This window comes from Myripristis murdjan, chromosome 19 (genome assembly GCF_902150065.1).
Source record: "Myripristis murdjan chromosome 19, fMyrMur1.1, whole genome shotgun sequence".
Lineage (NCBI taxonomy): Eukaryota > Metazoa > Chordata > Actinopteri > Holocentriformes > Holocentridae > Myripristis > Myripristis murdjan.
In genome coordinates this window covers 2623334-2642177 of record NC_043998.1, presented here as the reverse complement: position 1 = coordinate 2642177, position 18844 = coordinate 2623334, and the positions used below count along the sequence as shown (strand labels likewise).

The 18844-nt window shown below is 40.5% G+C and overlaps 2 protein-coding genes across 4 annotated transcripts in view; both read right to left on the bottom strand.

Moving 5' to 3' along the window:
• Positions 1-6588: 6588 nt before the first annotated feature.
• On the bottom strand, positions 6589-12787 carry epas1a (endothelial PAS domain protein 1a). Its single transcript, XM_030078345.1, has 9 exons — positions 12762-12787; positions 11640-11821; positions 10500-10744; positions 9467-9551; positions 9179-9279; positions 8268-8431; positions 7596-7702; positions 7245-7416; positions 6589-6772 (listed from the first exon to the last, which is right to left on the bottom strand). Exons 1-9 carry the CDS (start codon positions 12785-12787, stop codon positions 6709-6711), a joined length of 1146 nt encoding a protein of 381 aa, XP_029934205.1. The 3' UTR covers positions 6589-6708.
• Positions 9426-18844, bottom strand: part of prkcea (protein kinase C, epsilon a) — a 40760-nt gene continuing 31341 nt past the window's right edge. For 2 of the 3 annotated variants that reach the window (XM_030077521.1, XM_030077522.1), the window contains 2 exons: positions 17414-17560; positions 13434-15559 (listed from right to left, as the gene is read on the bottom strand). In XM_030077521.1, coding sequence (XP_029933381.1) covers positions 15410-15559; positions 17414-17560 — 297 coding nt within the window. In that variant the 3' untranslated portion in view covers positions 13434-15409. Of the gene's footprint in view, positions 9467-13433; positions 15560-17413; positions 17561-18844 lie in introns of those variants that run through there. The other variant, XR_003930062.1, reaches the window with a different exon arrangement.

The window sequence follows — 18844 nt, the reverse complement described above, 5'->3', positions numbered from 1 at the left end:
ACAGTCATAAAAAACAGGACTATTAAGTTATATGCCTTTGGTTATGTCATCACTCCATACTTGAGTATTTCTCTGCCTTAGTCGCTCTCTCTCTCTCTCTCAGTTTCTCTGTCTGCACTGACATACTGTGATTTGTCATGGCTATATGTTTCAAAGGGTGAGTGCTGTCCTGTCATTGGCTGCTGGCCTGACAACACCCACCCAGCTGAGGGGCTGTGACAGGGGGGAGGAGGAGAGGAAAGCATGGAGAGGATCTGAGCGGCTGCTGTAAACAAGGACAGGTTCATTTGGGTCACATGTCATTTTCCTTGGAAATGTATGGGAGTGTGTTTGTGCTGTTAGCCTTGCCTCTTAATGGTTAACCCTGTGCTCGCTCTCTTCTCACATTGACAGATGTTTGTCCCACACACACACCTTGTATATCTTCCTGCTCTCTCATCCAGTCTCACTCGCCTCTAAATCTTGATTTATTGATGCAGTCACGCTTGTGCTCCCTTCCCTTCCCCCCTGCATGGAAAGTAACATGAGGCTGCTGTAAACACACAGCTCAGTATCTTTAAATCATTTTTTTTTCAATAAACATGATGCCAGTAACAATACACATTTTTGAATTTGATTTCTCACCTGAAAGTATGAAGAAGAACTTTAAAGCCACTAAAAAGTGTGGAAATGCTGAAAACAGTAAAGGGAAAGAGAAATATACCCTTCCTTTCACTTGTGTTAAACTGAACTCAAAAGATTGAATACAACCATTCAAGGAGGGAGCTTTCACAGCAGCTTTTATCTGCTCTGCTTTATGAGAATTGTTTAAAATGTTTCCCAAAACTTGGTACTCTCCCTCCTGTCGTCAGCAGAAAGAGAGAGGGGAAAGAAAGACTAAAAAAAAAAAAACACAACTCACACCAATAAAACTGTCTGTGTCAAGTCTTTTTTTTTTTAATTGACCTGGTCCTGGAAGGTCTTTTTCATTCAATACACACTTACACACACATACAAACAAAGAGTATCAATTACTCCTCACTTGTTTATGCCGACACTTCCTGGTGGCTTATGGCTGTTTGTTTTCAAGGTGACCCCGACAGCGGCTGGGGAATTTGTGGCCTGCAGATTGCCTCAGAGGCCTGGGTCTCTCCAGCGTGACGGTTAGTGTTAGTCAACTGTAGTGCTTCTCTTGAGGCATTTCGATGCGGGCGTGGACATGTAGGAGTAGAGATAAGGAGTGTGAAATGTGTTAGGGTGGTTGCAGACAGGAGGGTGGAGGGCAGGCAGATTATTTCCATACCATGTTCTCTGCCATGAGCTATTAATTCCTCCCTCGACACAAAAACTAGGAGGAGCTGACATGGCCTAACTCAGGTCTGCAGGGACATGGATTGAGGATTGCACCCCCAACCTATTCAAGGATTCAGACTCTGAGACAAGATGTGAGCTTTATAAATATAAAATTATAATGTACAGAAGACAAAGTAAATTATAGGCATACACATAAACCTATACATACCACCACATCATAACATTTGTACCATGAATTGCTTTACATTTGGATTGTTATTATCCATTAGCATACACAATTACATACGCTTTATTAGGTTCACCTGCACAATTTAATACAATCTAATACAACTGTTCTGCCATAAAGTTTCCTTTTCTGCTGCCTAAAATGCTCAGGTTTTGTTTTTGTCACACTAATAGAGGTGCTCATTCAATATTATGTTTGGCATTGAGCTCATTGAGCTCATAGTTAGTGCTGCTGTTGTGCTGGACTGCATCCCATAGAAAACCTATGGGATCAGCTGAGTCGCCGTGTAGAGGCTCGGAGCTCTGTACCCCAGAACCTCAATGTCCTGAGGGCCGCCCTTCAAGAAGAGTGGGATGCCATGCCTCAGCAGACAATAAGTCGACTTGTGAACAGCATGAGACGTCGCTGTCAAGCTGTAATTGATGCTCAAGGGCACATGACAAGTTATTGACACTGACATTTTTTGTTGGGGTATACCCACCACTGTTGTTGGCTTTTGTTTCAAGAAATTGTTTGAGATGAGGAAATCACCAGTGTATGCTTCTACTTAAATGCCCTGCTTTCATGATATAATATCACTGTAGCGTGAACATTTTACATTTTCCATAAATTTCACCCAAAAGCCAAATATCCCTAACTTTTTGTGAGTAGTGTATGTTAAAAAGTAGACTGTGAACACCAAGTGTGTGTCCCAGCACAAGCTAGCATGTAGTTGGAAAGATTTTTTTTTTTTTAATGACTTCAACCCTTTGAAATGTGAATGGATGTCAGATTTCCTGTGTTTAAATGCTTTAAACAGTGTTCAGACACCTTTCATGAACATTTAGCCCTTTGAAACCTGAGCAAATTGGCTTGATGATCAAAAACATGGGGAAAAAGGCAACGAACAACTTAGCAAGAAATGACCTGAAAATTTGTGACAAATTAGTAAAAGGTTAGAAAAAAAAAGTGAATGGAAAAAATGGAAATTAGCCACCAAAAAAAGACCTGGAAATTGAAAAAAAAAAAAAAAGAGAGAGATGATTAGATTAAATTATTAGAAAATTACCTAATTTTCTTTTCTCCCATTAATCCAAGTTAAATATGAATCTTATAGCAACTCTGAAGATATTTTATCTACACAATGTATCATGAGTACTGAAATATACATTTTGGGATTAAAAAAACAGTAATTTTAGGAGAAGTTAGATTAACAAAGTTTATAATGTTAAATTTCTGTTGACACTGCAAATTTAATTCTGTGTTTATTATTGAGGTTGTAGTTTGCAGACGTCTTATACTGGACTACATTATACTGAGATGTGTTTCTAATTTTTTGTCCTCCCATTTCCATACATGAGCAGGGACAGAATATTGGAAACAGCTCTCAATAAAATGCAGTCCAGTCCAACAGCAGCACTAACAATGAGCTCAATGCCAAACAGAGAAGTGAATGACCACCTCTATTACTGTGACAAAAAGGAAACCAGAGCATTATAGGTATCAGGAAAGGAAACATGATGCATTGGATTGTATTAGATTGTGCAGGTGGACCTAATAGAGTGGCCACTCAGTGTATATGTACATTACATTGCCCAGAGTAAAACCAACTTACTGTAATATGGCAGCTCTGCAGATGATGCTAACTGCACGGTTGTCACTGACCTGAGTCAGACACTAGATGGAGCAAGCAGCATGAACAGAGTGTGACTGCATCAGTGCAAGGAGGAGAATACAAATACACAGAGGTTTGCAGCTCAGATCCCACACTGAGATTTCCTTGGAGACGGAAAGAGAGCCTGACATCAGCAACTGCAGATCTAGGCCTACCAACCTCTGTCATTCACCTGCCATGCTTCAGGAAAGTTTTTGGAGGTCATAAAAGGTGAATTTGCTTTAATAAATACATAAGAAAAATCCCCCTGTTTGCTCAATGCAGGCTGTAGAGACACCGCCTGTGTAAAAGGACTTATCTCTGTTCAAATCACACTCATTTCAACTGCACGTTTGTTCTTGTCTGTACACAGGCGATATTTAGGAGTGTGTGTGTGTGTATGCGTGCATGTGTGCGTGTGTGTGCGTGCGCATATGTGTTGGGGGGGTGCTGATTGTTAGCGGTTGTCAGCAAAAGGCGTAAACCAGAACACAGGTGCTGCTGTTTTGTTCCCACACTGTAGTTGTGTCGTGAAATAAAATGCAACATGACATAATAATTGCTATTACTATTACTATTATTTTTTTAACACCACATTTGAATCAAGTCTGAGACCCAGTTAATGGGTGCTAGAAAAAAAAAAAAACAATCTCCAAAAAATGTATGATAATGTAATGAGCTAAGAGAAAATCAATTTGAAAAATTAATTAAGTAAATAAATCAGCCACAAACAGAGCATAATAAAAGGAATAAGTGAGAGAAATCCCTGGACAAATCTGGTATGTATAGCGCTCTTTTTTTTTTCAAAGGTAAATTAGTAAGATTTTCACAGGTATGATCATGTTGTCTTGGCTCATATTTTGAATATTTTGTGTTATTCAGGATTGCATTCACTTCTCAGCCTGTTTGACTCATTTGTTTTGTTTCATATCCACAGCATTTAACCAGTTAAATTAAAATTGCTTATATCAATATTATAATGCTCCTTTTTTAATCAGTAAAATTAATTGTATTTTCTCTGAAGGGATAACAAGGTTGACATTACTGTAACCATCAGTTAAGCATTTTAACTTAACAATTAATAACAGACAAACAGAGCTGGGAAACTTATTTAACTTAACATTTTCCTTCAATGAACATGGAAATCACATGATGTGAGTTCAGGGCATTTTTTTAACACACACATTAATTATGATAAACAATATTTGAGTGAAGGAACAGAGCAGGAACAAAAGAGCAGACAAGAGGAAATGCAAGATTTTCTCGAGAGTCGTTTTTTTCTACATGATTCGATTTCAGTTGAGTTTGTAATGAACATAAATACATTCTGAAATAATACAAATTGTGCTTTATTATAAGGAATATGAAATAAATTAGAACTACCAATCTGAATGTATTGTTCGTGAACACAAATACAGAGGGGAAATGCATCAAGCTGGAGGAATATTCTTAATTATTAAAGTCTTTTTTTAAAGTTATGAGTTAACTGCGATTGCCTTAGCAAAACTGTGCATGTTCAAAATGTGATGCATTTAAAGTTTGACCTGTTTTTCTTTGTCTTTTGTGATTATTGTGCTTTTATTTTGTTTTGTTTTGTCAGCATACAGTGAATAGCCCGCTATTGCCAACAAAGCCAGTTGAAATGAAAACTGAAATTCTGTGTGTGTGCGTGTGTGCGCGTGTGTGTGTGTGTGCGTGTGTGTGTGTGAGTGTGTGTGTGTGTGTGTGTAGTGTCAGAAAGTGAGAGAGACAGTTTGTGGGCATGTAAACAATTAGACTGAGAGGTAAAAAGTTGAAAATGTTCCCACGAGAACTCTCCTGTCAAGTGTGTGTCTTCAGGAAGCTGTGGTTCGGGGCTCGTTTGTGTCTGTTCTCGCGCCTCGTTCTCTCGTCCTCAGCGCCGAGCGTCTGATGTGTCTGGCCTCGACCATCAGGCCATGTCACCCCACGCGTCAGGTGACCCAGCAGGAAACCCCGCAGGAAGTACGGTCAGGTTCACAGAGGTCAGGGAGGGGTTACGTGGAGGCAGGGGTGGAAAGAGAGAGGATCACAAACTGCTGCTCAAGGAGAAGTACTGTCACTTTGCTGATGTGTTACTGCAGTAGAAGTACAAGTACAGTCACTCTACTGATGTGTTACTGCAGTAGAGGTAGAAGTACAGTCACTCTACTGATGTGTTACTGCAGTAGAGGTAGAAGTACAGTCACTCTACTGATGTTTTACTGCAGTACAAGTAGAAGTAGTGCAATAAAAATCTCCTGCAGTAAAAGTCCAATTTCAAATGTCCTGGCAGTAAAAGTGACTGAGCTCCTTTTTCCAAACAGTAACTGTGTTAGCTGGGATCTTTTCCATGCAGTTAGAAAAGGAGGAGAGAGCACGCTGCACACTGCATGCTTTTAAAGGGGCATTACGCTCAACTGAAGTGAGGACCCTGTAGACTCAGCTGACAAATGTGGGAATAAGCATGATTATGATGGTTGAGCCCACATGGTTCTCATAGTATCGGATATTATTCCTCTTTTTTCCATTTGAGTCTAAATGGTCTTAGTTTCTTAGAGCTTTTATTGTGAAATTTGGGATTGACAAAAAGTAGAGCCAACAAAGTAGAAGCAGGTTCCTTTTCTCATCTTTGCTGACTGAACTTTTATTGTGAAAGGTTCCACAATCTGTCGTTGATCGTTGATCTGATTTAAAATGTCGTGAAGCGCAAAACTCAAGCAAAAACGTGTAGAAGTAAAAATAAAATGACTGACTTTAAAAAAATACGCACAACAGTACATGTTGAGTAAATGTAATCAGGTACTTCCAGTTCCTCTGCATGGTGGGAACACGTCGTCCTGCTTACGATGACAAAACCTGCACCCCCTCATCTCCAACAAACACACACTGCTCTGCACACACACTGCTCTGCACACACACCGCTCTACGCACACACACACCGCTCTGCATACACACTGCACTACAGCTGTCAGTTTCTGAGGAGAGTCATTGTGATTCTGCCTCGTTTATGCAAAAACAATCAGCCAAGTATTTCAAGAGAAAGAAAAAAAAAAACAGGTTGTGCTTGGTTTATCTAAACTTACCGGCTTTGTATTCGGTTTTCAAAAGATCATTTTGAGCATATTTTATGTTTTGGTTTTGCTTTATCCCACTTTTATTGTTGTTGTTTGCCACGTAGGACTGTAGAATAATCTGAATCTTTATTCCTCCTTCTTCTTCTCCTTCTTCTTCTTCTTCTACTCATTATTATTATTATTAGTAGTAGTAGTAGTAGTAGTAATAGTAAATGTGTTGTGAGTAACAGCAAAATATTGGATGGTTCACATATTTGAAGTAATGCTCGGCTCTGCATCAAAGTTACCCTTCAGAAATAGGGGTCTGACATAAACAGGCTTACACACGGATTTATGATAAATTATTATTATTTTTTTTTTTATTTTATTATTTGTTGTTGCTTTTTTATATTAAATTAGTACAATGAAAGGCATTTCAGGATTTACAGAGGGAGGTAGAGCAGAGAGTTAGTTTGGCTCCCTTGAGATTCTCGATGCCAATTTCATCTCGCGTATCGATGGACAGTCTGGTCCAAGGAAAGCAGCAGGGACGGCTCCTCCACTCCACTGTAACACACACACACACACACACACACACAGAGAGAGAGAGAGAGAGAGAGAGAGAGAGAGAGAGAATGCGGAGTCACAGAAATAAATAACTATACACTGCAACTTTATATTATTTAAGTTATATTTTTAATTAACTTCGCCAATAATCCTCTGTGTATCAGTCGGCTTCCATTAACATCTGATATCTCTATGAGTTCTCCATTACAAAGCTCCAACAAAGCTGCACTGGGGAAACTACAACGCTGGTCCTGAACGCCTGTTTTGGTTATATGGGTGCAGCATAACCACCTGGTGTCAATTTCAGTGTAAAAATCCGCACTAAACCCGGTCCACAGCGTTCATTAAACACCTTTAGATTGTTTTGCACAGCCGTTCCAGAGCCACATCAGCCACAACAGCTCTCTGCGCATTACTTGTCAACTCCAAATGAGCCATTACAGTAACAACACACACACATACACACACACACCTGAGGACATAGGTGACACAGAGGATGCAGAGGGGCTGCTGGGCGCTGCTGGGGTTGGACCTGGAGGGACGGACACTGGGGATGACAGCGCTGTGACTCTCCACCCAGACGTAACCTCCACCTCGCACCAGCATCCGGTACTGACCACTCACTGACTGGCTCTTCAAACATACTGGAGGGGGAGAGAGAGAGAGAGAGAGAGAGAGAGAGAGAGAGAGATTGAGAGTGAACACAAGATGAAGAGAGCAAGAAGTGCAATTTGCTGTTTTTTTCTTTTCTCTCTCTCTCTCTCTCTCTCTCTCTCTCTCTCTCTCTGTGTGTGTGTGTGTGTGTGTGTGCGTGCTCACTCACAGTTCACATGCATTTTGGTCAGGCAGTTCATGTCCTGTGTGTGACAGAGATCATAGATGGAGCGGCCCAGGAGCTCCTCGGGACTGTATCCTAAAAGTGCGGTTACACTGTGAAGCACACACACACACACACAAACACGCACACACATGCACACACATATATGCAACCACAATAACACTTTATATTTCAGCTCACAGAATAATGCTTATTAACTAGTGATTAAGCACATGTTAATGCAGCAAATTGCTTATTAAAATGTAAGTACTTTATAATAAGTAAGTATATTGTTTACTACCAGTTTATTTCATTACTTATTAATATTTTAGCATTCATTAACTCTCCAGCAACCTCGAATGAGTATAATTTTAAAGAATATTTAATAATATGTTGTAATATGTAGTTGTAAGTCAAGTAAAATACCAGCTTACATTTTATTTTGTATTTTTTTAAGTCAGTGATTTTACTTTTACTTATTTACTTTTTTAGTTTTTGTATCGTTTCCATTGTTTTCTGTTGCTTTGTGCCTGAACAGCACCAATACATTTCCATAAAAAGGTATTTATATATTGGAGAAACTAGTTCAATTATTATCACTGCCACTCTAATCGGAGTCTCATGTATATGTGTGCGTGTGTGTCTGTGTGTGTCTTTGTGAGTGTGCACGTAAATCACCTGCGATCACAGTGTGTGAACTTCATGTCCATGCTGTGTTGGCTGGTGAAGGTGTGTGTGCTGAGGAGTGTGTGTGAGAGGGGAAGCGGCCGGCAGGTTAGCAGCAGGCAGGAGACTGAAGAGGGGGCGACACACACTTTCACACGGCCCTGACAGTGCAGAACCTGGCCGGTCATAAACACACAACCAAACATGAAGCATGGACTTCATGAACCTGAGCAAATTCGCTTGATCTCATTCAAAAACACCGTAATAATAATAATAATAATAATAATAAAGAATAAATAGCAGGGAAAGAAAGGAAAAGTAAAAAGTCCTCAAAATCAAAAATAGACAAGAAATAATCTTAAGTTTAACCAAAAAAGATGTTTTTTTTTTCTGCAACATAAATATTTAAATATATATAATTGTAATATTTCTAAATATAGTTTTCTAGACACTTTCCCCAAGTTTTCAATTATAATTTTTAAAATAATTTTCTCTCTTTTTTGCAATTATGTGAGTCTTTTTTTCTTTCTTTTTTTTGCTAATTACTAGTTTCTTTCTTGTTTTTTTTGTTTTTGTTTTTGTTTTTTTGTTTTTTACTAACTTCTTGTAAATTTTCAGGTCCTTTCAAGTTGCTCATTGCCTTTTTTCTCCATGTTTTTGAAAGAAATCAAGCCACTTTGTACAGGTTTCAAAGGGTTTTTTAAATAAATTAGATCAGGAGGTAATGCCTAATGTAATGCCTCATGATGAAGTATTTGTTTTCTACTTACTATTTTCAGCCTATATGCACCTTTATGTGAAAACCTCCAGCTTGTATGAATGCTTTTTTATTGAAGATGGCCTGAGCAGGAATTGAACCCCAAACCCTGGCAGTGTCAGCGCCAGGCTCTCTGGCCACTGCAGCAGGGCAGTGACTCTCTCACCTTCCAGGTGGCCGACTTGAGGTTGACGGTTCTTCCTCTGTGTGCCATAGCGCTCTTCATCCTGATGACAAAGTTTCTCTCAGCGCCGCGCCAGCCAACATCTATAGCAAATAATACAATTCACCCCTGCTGAGCCACCCTTAAAAATGACACGTTCCCAAAAAATAACACGCAAACACTGCACAATATTGCCTTGATGCACAAGTCACACACAAAATGGACATCCACAATCCCCAAATTATAATTTCACACACACACACACACACACACACACACACACACACACACCTGCTGATAGACGTAGGTTGTTTCTCATTTCCTCGTGGTCACAAGGGTGGGTGAACTCATAGATGTTGTGTCCCATCAGCTCAGTCTGCACAGAAACACATTTGGAACGAGAGTTAAAGCCTGTTAAAGGCTGACAGCATCTCTTCTGACTCCTCACATGTTTTAAACGGAGAATTCGAACTCCTGCCCCCTGACAGGTGATTTAGAGTCCCTCAGTTTAAACACAACAGGATGAAGAATTCTTTCACATGTCAGTCTATCCTGTTGCCAAAGCAAAATCAGCATGCTGCTAACTGAGATCTGAATCCAGAGGACATAATGGGATTTGTTTGATTGTCATGGCTTTCATGTTTTTGTATCTACATGGAAAAAGAGATATGAGCCCACTGGACCCTCCATTATAAGCAAATTTTTCCTAAGTGCCAAGCAAAACTCTTTGGTCCATACTTTCAGGTTCCAGGCCATTCTGAGTCAATTGCTAACTTTTTTTTTACAGGACCATACCTTCATACTATTTTTTTTAAACATGCTTTGGGTGTGTAGCCTAATTTTCCCCCCATTGGAAACTATCATATTTGCTCAAACTGGAGAAGACATAATTGTAATAGGTAGGCGTGTTTAAAGTGAGTAAACAAAGTAGAGGGGCAGCCTCTGTCATGGAGAAATCACAAACTAGTCCTTCAAATGTGAATTCAAATGGTCACTGTGGTCCTTAAAACTATGTTCTCAATGGACTTTTCTGGTAAAAATTGTAGGGGAAGGTTTCCATTTGAACCCCGCCTTCCTCCCCAAGACAAACCACCATGGTTACACCCTTGGTTTAATCTGTGTGTAAATCTCTCGAGCAGAAGCGCACCATGATGCAACATGAATTTCGGCATGTGGTACAAGTGGTATCGCATTGTGTCATGTCAAACCGTGTCGTGCATGCGATCGTGAAGACGTGTGTGTGTGTGTTTTTGAGTGTGTGTGTGTGTGTGTGTGTGTGTGTGTGTGTGTGTGTGTGTGTGTGTGTGTGTGTGTGTGTGTGTACCTGCGTCAGGCCCATGTGCTTGCTGACATTGTCAGACAGGAAGATCATGTCTCCATCAGCTGACACCACCATCAGAAAGCCCTCCATCATCCTCATGTACATCTCCGTCTCCTCCACGGCCACCAGCTCCTCCAGCTCTTTCCCCTCCTCGTTGCGGCCTCCGTCCTGCGCTCTCCTCTCTAGGTGTGGCCTCTCCTCCACCGGCTGTCTGTATTTCACTGTTTGACTGGTTTCCATCTGAGCGCCTGAGACAAGAAAACATTCGCTTATGTTACTGGATTGTGTTACTGTTTAATGATGACTGATTTTTTTTTTCTGAAATAGCTGTGAAATGTAATTCCCTGAATGAGAACTATTCTTTTCTATTCTATTTGACATCTGGGTTGAGTGTGTGCGTGTGCGTGTGTGTGTGTGTGTGTGTGTGTGTGTGTGTGTGTGTGTGCAATGACTTCCTCTTAGGTTGAGTCTAGCTTAGGTCTCACACCCACAACTGTTGCAACTACCATCAGAATCTATTTATTCAAACCAATCAACGGTGTGCAGTTTCACAAGGCCACAAGTTATATAAGTGATATCCGTTTCTCACATCCTTCCAAATTTGAGAAATGTTTCAAAATTTACCAAAAAAACATTAATAATGAAATAAAATCAAATGAAACATATGTAATACATTGTATTTATGCATGCATATAACATGTCATCTGAGACATCATGGATGCTCTAAATGCATTTTTTCCCTTTAAACCTGTATATATTGTATATTATACCGGCCACTCAAAAATGCATCTTAAATTAATGTCTTCTACATGTACAAATACATTTCCACCCATTTTTTAAAAACATATTTTTAAACATATGAAAAGTTCATTTGCAAAAATGGATATCTCCATTTATGTAAATTCTTATAAATCATATTTTTCCAGGCAATACTGATCAAAAAACAGGAAATGGCAATTTCCTGTTTTTGCAAATATAGCCTTCATATTCTAAGGTACAGTTTGTTTGAAACATTTTTTTCACATGGAGAGAGAGGTTTTCTGGTTTCAGGGTTTAAAGGCGGTTAGGTCTTTACAAGCCTACATGTAGACTCATGTAATGTGTTTGAGGTGTGTGTGGTGTGTGTGGTGACTGTGCAGGTACCTGCCAGCAGTGTGTGTATGCGTATGTAGCTGAGCGTGAGGCGAATGACCGAGGGCTTGTCCAGGTGGGCTCGGACGGAGGGGTGGAGGGGCAGGAGGAGGGACAAGTCAGAGAGCACGTCTGACTCCACCCTGCGTCGCCTCCTCGCCGCCTCACGGCTCACAGCCCTGAGGGGGAGAGAGAGAGAGAGAGAGAGAGAGAGAGGAGAGAGAGAGAGAGAGAGAGAGAGAGAGAGAGAGAGAGGGAGAGAGAGAGAGAGAGAGACAGTTCAGTAAGACAGGAAGAGCGGAAACATGAGTCAGACCGAGAGACAGGGTGACAAAATTTAGTTTCCCTCGTCAAATTCCTATGACAAATTGCCCTATAAAAAAAGAAAAATTATTTTTAGATGGATTTCATGCAGCTATCACTACCTGGCAATTTTATAGCAGCATTATAGAAAAAACATTAAGTACAATAAAGCCACTACTGAGTACTTTTGTTAAAAACTATAGGATTACTGTGAGAAAATTAAGAGTTTTGTTTTTTTGTTTTTTCCATTAGGGCTACTATCAATGGTTTCATGACATTCTTCTAATAACTGAAGTGAAAGTTGAACTGAAGGGCAGGAGAAAAGAAAAGTGCATGTGGTATGAACAAGTGTGGTTACGAGCTGGTACAATTTGACAAGACTGGTCAGCTCTATGGGCCTGATGTGGCCACAAGACCTTTGCCTGCTTGCTTACACCACATCGCCTCTTTTGCTGTCATACCCTCTTTATTCAGTGCAATAAGTTGACAGAAAAAAAAAACATACAAGCTGATTCTATTCCATCTCCCAAAATAAGAATGGATGTATTTCAAAAAGACATCCGCTGAAAATCTTTAATAAACTCCAACATGGTGCATTTTCTGTTTTAATTTAAATTGAATTGAATTAAATCACATTTTTCTCAGATTTTTTTTTTTTTTTTTGATGAATCCTTTCAAAACCTACAAATGCATGACCACAAAGCTACATATTTTTCTCCAGTTCCTGAAAACCTGACATTTTGGAGATCAGTGCTGTGAGTGTGGTCACCAAAACGTCTCTGTTCACTCACGTCTACTTAAGCATGCAGTGATGTGAGGCCCCAGGCTTACCTCCTCCTCTCCCTGTCTGCCGTCATGGTGTCCAAAACGCGTCTTTATCCCGGCCCCTGGCGGAGGCTGGCTCGGAGAATGAAGGCGACGGCAGGAATTCACAGCACGGCGTGAAGCCTCCTTGCAGCAATTTGCACCATCACAGGTAGTCTAATTAAGCGGAGAGGCTCGCCCCGGCGCCCTGAGACGTGCTTACAGGTGCCAAATGTCGCCAGCAAGCCGCTCCCTTGTGGGTGACTTGAGGAGGACTTGAGCAGATGAAGACTCCAGAAGGTGTCCTCTGTCTCATTTGCACGTGCATCACACAGGAGGCCTCCAAAAGCGAGCGAGATGATAGGTCAGCTGGCCAGGAGCATCACCTTCCCCTCCCCTTTCTTCCCTCCCTCCCTCCCTCCCTCCCTGCAAGACTCGTACACTGTACATGCAGGCAGCTTCTCCTCTCATTCACCACAAAAAGACACATCAGCCCCGTGGAAACAAGTTAATCAGCACCAAAAAAAAAAAAAAAAAAAAAAAAAAAACAGGATTTTTAACACAGCATATGACTAAATCCCTTGTTAAGATGTTTTTTTTTTTTTTTGTGGTGAGCGTGCTTTCCACAAGTTGCAGTGCCACGAAAAAATATCGATAAAACAGCAGAATTAGGAATAAAAGAGCGAAAAGGCCACGGGGTGATGTAGACAGCTCAGTGTTTTATTGGAATCAGACCAGACAGGACTAGCCCGGCTGTTACACTACATTTGGCACAGAGTAAGATAGTGTGACCAGGAACAGCCCTACCCCTGGGTACACGAAGCTTCACTACACACCGACTCTACTGCACACAGAGCCACCAGCTCGCCTTCAGATCACTGTACAGTACACAAGACATCAGTCCTTCTCTGTGTGTGTGCGTGTGTGTGTGTGTGTGTGTGTGTGTGTGTGTGTGAGAAAGAGAGCCACAAGAGGAGCAAGAAAGAAAGAGAAAGTCAGTGTTTGTCTGTGTGTGTGCATGTGTGTGTGTGTGTGTGTGTCTCTGTGTGAAACGAGAGGTAATTCAGCTGCTGGTTTTCCACATTTCCTGTAACCCGGCTGTAACAGACCTATAATAGTAGAGTTATAGCATTGTACACAAAAGGTTTTCCTCCAGATACACTTTACAATAATAACAATAATAATAATTATTATCATAATGATAAAAAAGAGAAAGAGAGCAAAAAAAAAAAAGAAAGAAAAATAAGCCATTCTTGAGAAAAACAAAACAAAAAGAAAAAAGTCAGAAAAGCAAGTCATTTTGGCTAAGTGAGATGGCCGCTGGGGGGGTTGGTGGTTTTTTTTTTTTTTTTTTTTTTTTTTTTCTGGGAGGAGTGGGTGGGGGGGTTGGGGAAACACTGGTGGTAACTATGGAAACAGAAATGACGAGAACAAAGAGTCACAGACCGACAGGGACAAAAAAAAAAAAAACCTGCATTCACACAGTCACACATGACGACAACATACATTCACAACAAAAACGCCTACGGGCCGGCGCACTCACCACACGCACACACACACACGCACACATGCACGCACACACACACAGAAGGTAACAGATGGATGAAAGAGATGGAACCAGGAGGACGCTTTTCGCTGCTACACCTGTCACACAGGCCGCCTGTAACACTCTGCTCCGGGTAATTAGTTCGATAGCCTGTAACTTTAGTTGCGTGCGCCTGTGTGTGTGTGTGTGTGTGTGTGTGTGCATGTGTGAGAGAGAGATTCAGTCATGGGCCGATGGAAAACAGCAACACGTGGAGGTGTAACATAAGAAACAACACTGTACAAACGGCAAAAAAAGTACAGATTCAATCATACCACAATCCAATAAAACACATTTTGAGGAAAAAAAAAAAAACAAAAAACAATAATGAACAAACAAAAACTGTAAAATATATCGATAGGGTATTGCACGAAGGGTGTGTGGGGCCCTAGCTGGTCCACGATAAGAACAGTATAACACAGGTCGGGTGCTTGTCCATGCGCCACCGCTCTCCTTTACTAGCAGACGATATCAACACAATACAGCCACTCAACACAGGCTATATACAGGCCTCTGCACCCAACACCCACAGTCCACATGTGTACAGGTGCTGGGGAGAGAAGCAGTGTGTGTGTGTGTGTGTGTGTGTGTGTGTGTGTGTGTGCGTCAGAGAGAGAGAAAGTGTGTGAGAGAGAGTCTGCATGTGGGTCTGGGAGCGTATGTTGGTGTTGCGAGCGTAAATCTACATAAGTGCGCTTGTGTGTGTGCGCTACTGTGCCTGTGCATGTGTGTGTGTGCATGTGTGTGTATGTGCATATTCATATTCATATTCATATTAACAATAAAGCCAGGCAACAAGAACACAATGCAAGTAAAGAAGATTTCAAAAGTAACAACAACCAATAGCTTCAAAGTAAAGGAGTGACAGTGTGTGTGTGTGTGTGTGTGTGTGTGTGGTTTTGTAAAGGGATTTGTGGTAGTGGTAGGTGTGTATGTGTGTGTTGGCATGTGAGCGTACATGTGAGTGAGGGTTTTTGTGCGTGCGGTGAGGGCCACATTCTGTGTTGTTTCATGACTGTGTTTGTCTGCGTGTGTGTGTGCGTGCGTGTGTGTGTGTGATTGCGAATATGAGTGTGTGCGTGGTAAAGCGTTAGGTCTGCGTCTCCTCGGGAGCGCAGTAGGAGAAGTCTTTGAACTCCTCCTGGTTGATCTGTCGTACGATGGCCTCGTCCGTGGGAGTCAACACGGGGTCCTCCTTGGTGAAGTCCTGGTCGAAGTTATTCACATCTCGCTTGGTTTTCTGCAGGACACACACACACACAAACACACACACACACAGAAAAAAAGAGAAGAGAGTCAGAGCAGAAAAGAGGAACTGCCTGTCTGTCTTCTACTTTCAGCTTCCACCACAACCCAGAGGGAGAAAAGTGAAATTGAGGCGACATCTTCTGACAACTAGAACTCACTGCCTTTCTAGGTAGAACAATGGAAATGTTTAAGTTGTAGGATTTTCTCACTGTTTTAGGACGCTTTCTTTTCAAGGTGCCGTCTTTTAGCTGATTTTAAAGTAAGCCTACAGGAAGTGGTTCCTTCAGTGGATTAGAAAGTCCCAAAATGACTGGCAACTAAAAGTCCCTAACCCTATAAAGCCTGAACTATGAAAGAATTGGCAGAAAATTCCAATTTTTTTGAAACTGAACCCTTTATTTAGTCCTATAACAAAATATATATATAAAAAAAAAAGAAAAATCAAAAAATAGAATAGAAGAATATAATAGAATAGAATGTCTTTATTGTCACTGTACAATGTACAACGAAATTAAAAGTGCAATCCCTAATGGTAATCATTCATTCAACATTAAAAAACATTGTACACTGCAAAAACACAAAATCTTACCAAGATTATTTGTCTTATTTCAAGTCAAAAATGTCTTATTTCTGGTCAAAATATCTCATTACACTTAAAATAAGACATGATCACCTCAGAAGTAACTTGTTTTTAGACAATTTTCACTTGTTTCAAGTGAAAATTCACTTGAAACAAGTGAAAATTTGCTTGTTTCATTGGCAAAATTTGCCAGTGGAAAAAGTGAAAATTCACTTGAAATAAGTGAAAATTAGCTAGAAACAAGAAACAAATTTTGCCAATGAAAGAAGCAAATTTTCACTTGTTTCAAGCAAATTTTCACTTGAAACAAGTGTCTGTCTAAACTGTCTAAAAACAAGTTACTTCTGAGGTGATCATGTCTTATTTTAAGTGTAATGAGATATTTTGACTAGAAATAAGACATTTTTGACTTGAAATAAGACAAATAATCTTGGTAAGATTTGGTAAGAGTTTTGCAGTGTAAAAAAGGACAAACAAACAAAACACATAATAAATAGAATTTTAAAAAACAGTAAACAGTAGAAACGCACAGGCACAAATTCAAAAAATATGTTATTACACGACCTTTCTGGTGTATGATATGTGATATGTACTTGAAGTGCCAGTGGTATGGTCCAGGGTGAACAGGGGAAGTGTTCAAAGGTATACAACAGTATTCTGGTCAAGTATTGATTAAACTGAAAACGAAAAACGGAATTGAAAATGTGTATCATATCTGATACAAATGGCTTTATAGGGTTAATTCAAGAAAAAGGCTCATGAACGTCAGCATAAAATACAAGATGCAAACATGCCATGACTACAAGAATCTAGTTTGAACTGGGATTTGAGTGGCATGGGAGAAAAAAAATTTACTCTAATTGCATTTCAAATGACTTGTTTTTCCTTTTACTTGAGTAGATTTTCGCAGACGTGCTGCTGCTAAAGTAAAACCCCAGCAGAGCAACAGTAGGTGCAGACTGCTGGGTCCACTACGAGGGACTTGGGCACCATGTTCTCTTGTTAGGCTGTCTGAATACATAGCACTGACTACGAATGCTCAGCCTGTGTGGAGGACGTGTTCAGGTGTGTGTGGCCTCCACTGCGTCAACACACACACACACACGTCCGGAAAATAGTCATACACGGTTTTTGTAGTTGACCAATTTTCAGTTATCGTGAGGATGTTTGAAACTCACCAGATGGTAAAAGCATGGTTTGTGTTCGTGTGTGTTCGTGTGTGTGTGTGTGTGTGTGTGTGTGTGTGTGTGTGTGTGTGCGACTTACAATCCGTGGTTTAAAGGGTGGTTTGACTCTCCTCTGCTCCAGCAGGACCCAGTCTATTTCTCTGAAGAAAGGATGGGTCTTGATGGCCTCCTCACAGCCCTGGCTCACCACACAGCCCAGACGCTTGGCCGGGTTCTTGGTCATGAACTACACACACACACACACACACACACAGAGGGAGACATATGTTTATTATTATACCGCATTTCATCTGAAATTATATCGTCTGAAAACAAAATCTTAGGACACTTAACTGGGTTTTCCTCCATCACACGAGGAAGAAACAAGGGTATATACCAGTGAGGATGATGTTTGCCATATTGGGCAATAAAACCAGTGCCAGTAAGTTGTAACCAACCTAAGAAACTTTTATTTAGCCTGACACTGCCTGAATTATGATAAAAACACAAATCTTCGGCACATTTGGCATCTTAAAATAGCGTAAATGTAAATGCATGTGTTCGCATTGTGTGCAAGTGAGCTAATCAGTTTGGGTTGATGAGGAAAGCCATTTTGGGAATGCAGATGAATACCACTGTGACTGAGGGTTGAGTGAAAAGCATTTCAACGCTAATAAGAGCCGAGGCATAATAGCTCTGTAGATGGTACGAACAAAGAGGCTAGTGGTAAATGTTGAAACAGGTCAGCGGAAGAAAGTAAGAGTACTGGTGTTATTTACCGCGTCTGAAAGCTCTGGCCCGATTTGTCCTGTTGTCTGCTCCGCTTTGTGCCTGTAAGAGCTTTTTTCTGTACCCTCTGTTGTGGTTTTATGATTGGACTGTTATTGCTTTAACCTCTCCACTCGGGCTTCTTTATTCTTCTCAGTGCGGGCGGAAAGTGGATTGCAACACTTGTGCGAAAAGTGCACTTTCAATGCATGTGAGTTGATCTGTTCGGCGCGCGCAGCTTTGACGAAAGAGACATGGCGGTTTCGGTGTGATGTAACATGAACAAAAAGAGAAATTCGTCCTGGAGGGAAGAGATGTGCGATGATTAAGACGGGTTACAGGCCACAGTATATACAATGGTGGAAAAAAGTTTTTGCATTTGTGAAATATTGCATTAAGAATCACTCTTAGGTCTTCAACTGCAATTTCTTTTAGTACAGTCACAGCCAAAATACTAAACAAATCCTAAAAAAGCCATTAAAAACCTAAAATTGATTGGTTCCATAAAAAAACATAAGAAATTTTGAGTATTGGGTCATTTTGGTACCAGTGATGAAGGTCATTCTTTTTATTAAAATACACAATTTTTGTTGCCAAGCTTGGTGTCTATATAAAGCCAGCACATTTGAAAGTTCTTCAGACACAAAAATGGCTAAAACAAGGAACCTAACGCAGGAAACACGCCTGAAGATAAAGATTAAACTGTCAACAATTTAGTTTTGTTCGTTTTTCTTGGAAACAATAAACAAAAAAATATAATTTG

Excerpts from the sequence above, each read along its gene's own strand:
- epas1a (XM_030078345.1), bottom strand. The coding sequence starts at position 12,787 with ATGACGGCAGACAGGGAGAGGAGGAG. Across the intron at positions 9,552-10,499 it reads AGCACATGGGCCTGACGCAG|ACTGAGCTGATGGGACACAA; the intron begins GTACACACACAC and ends GTTTCTGTGCAG. Across the intron at positions 8,432-9,178 it reads TCAAGTCGGCCACCTGGAAG|GTTCTGCACTGTCAGGGCCG; the intron begins GTGAGAGAGTCA and ends ATGACCGGCCAG.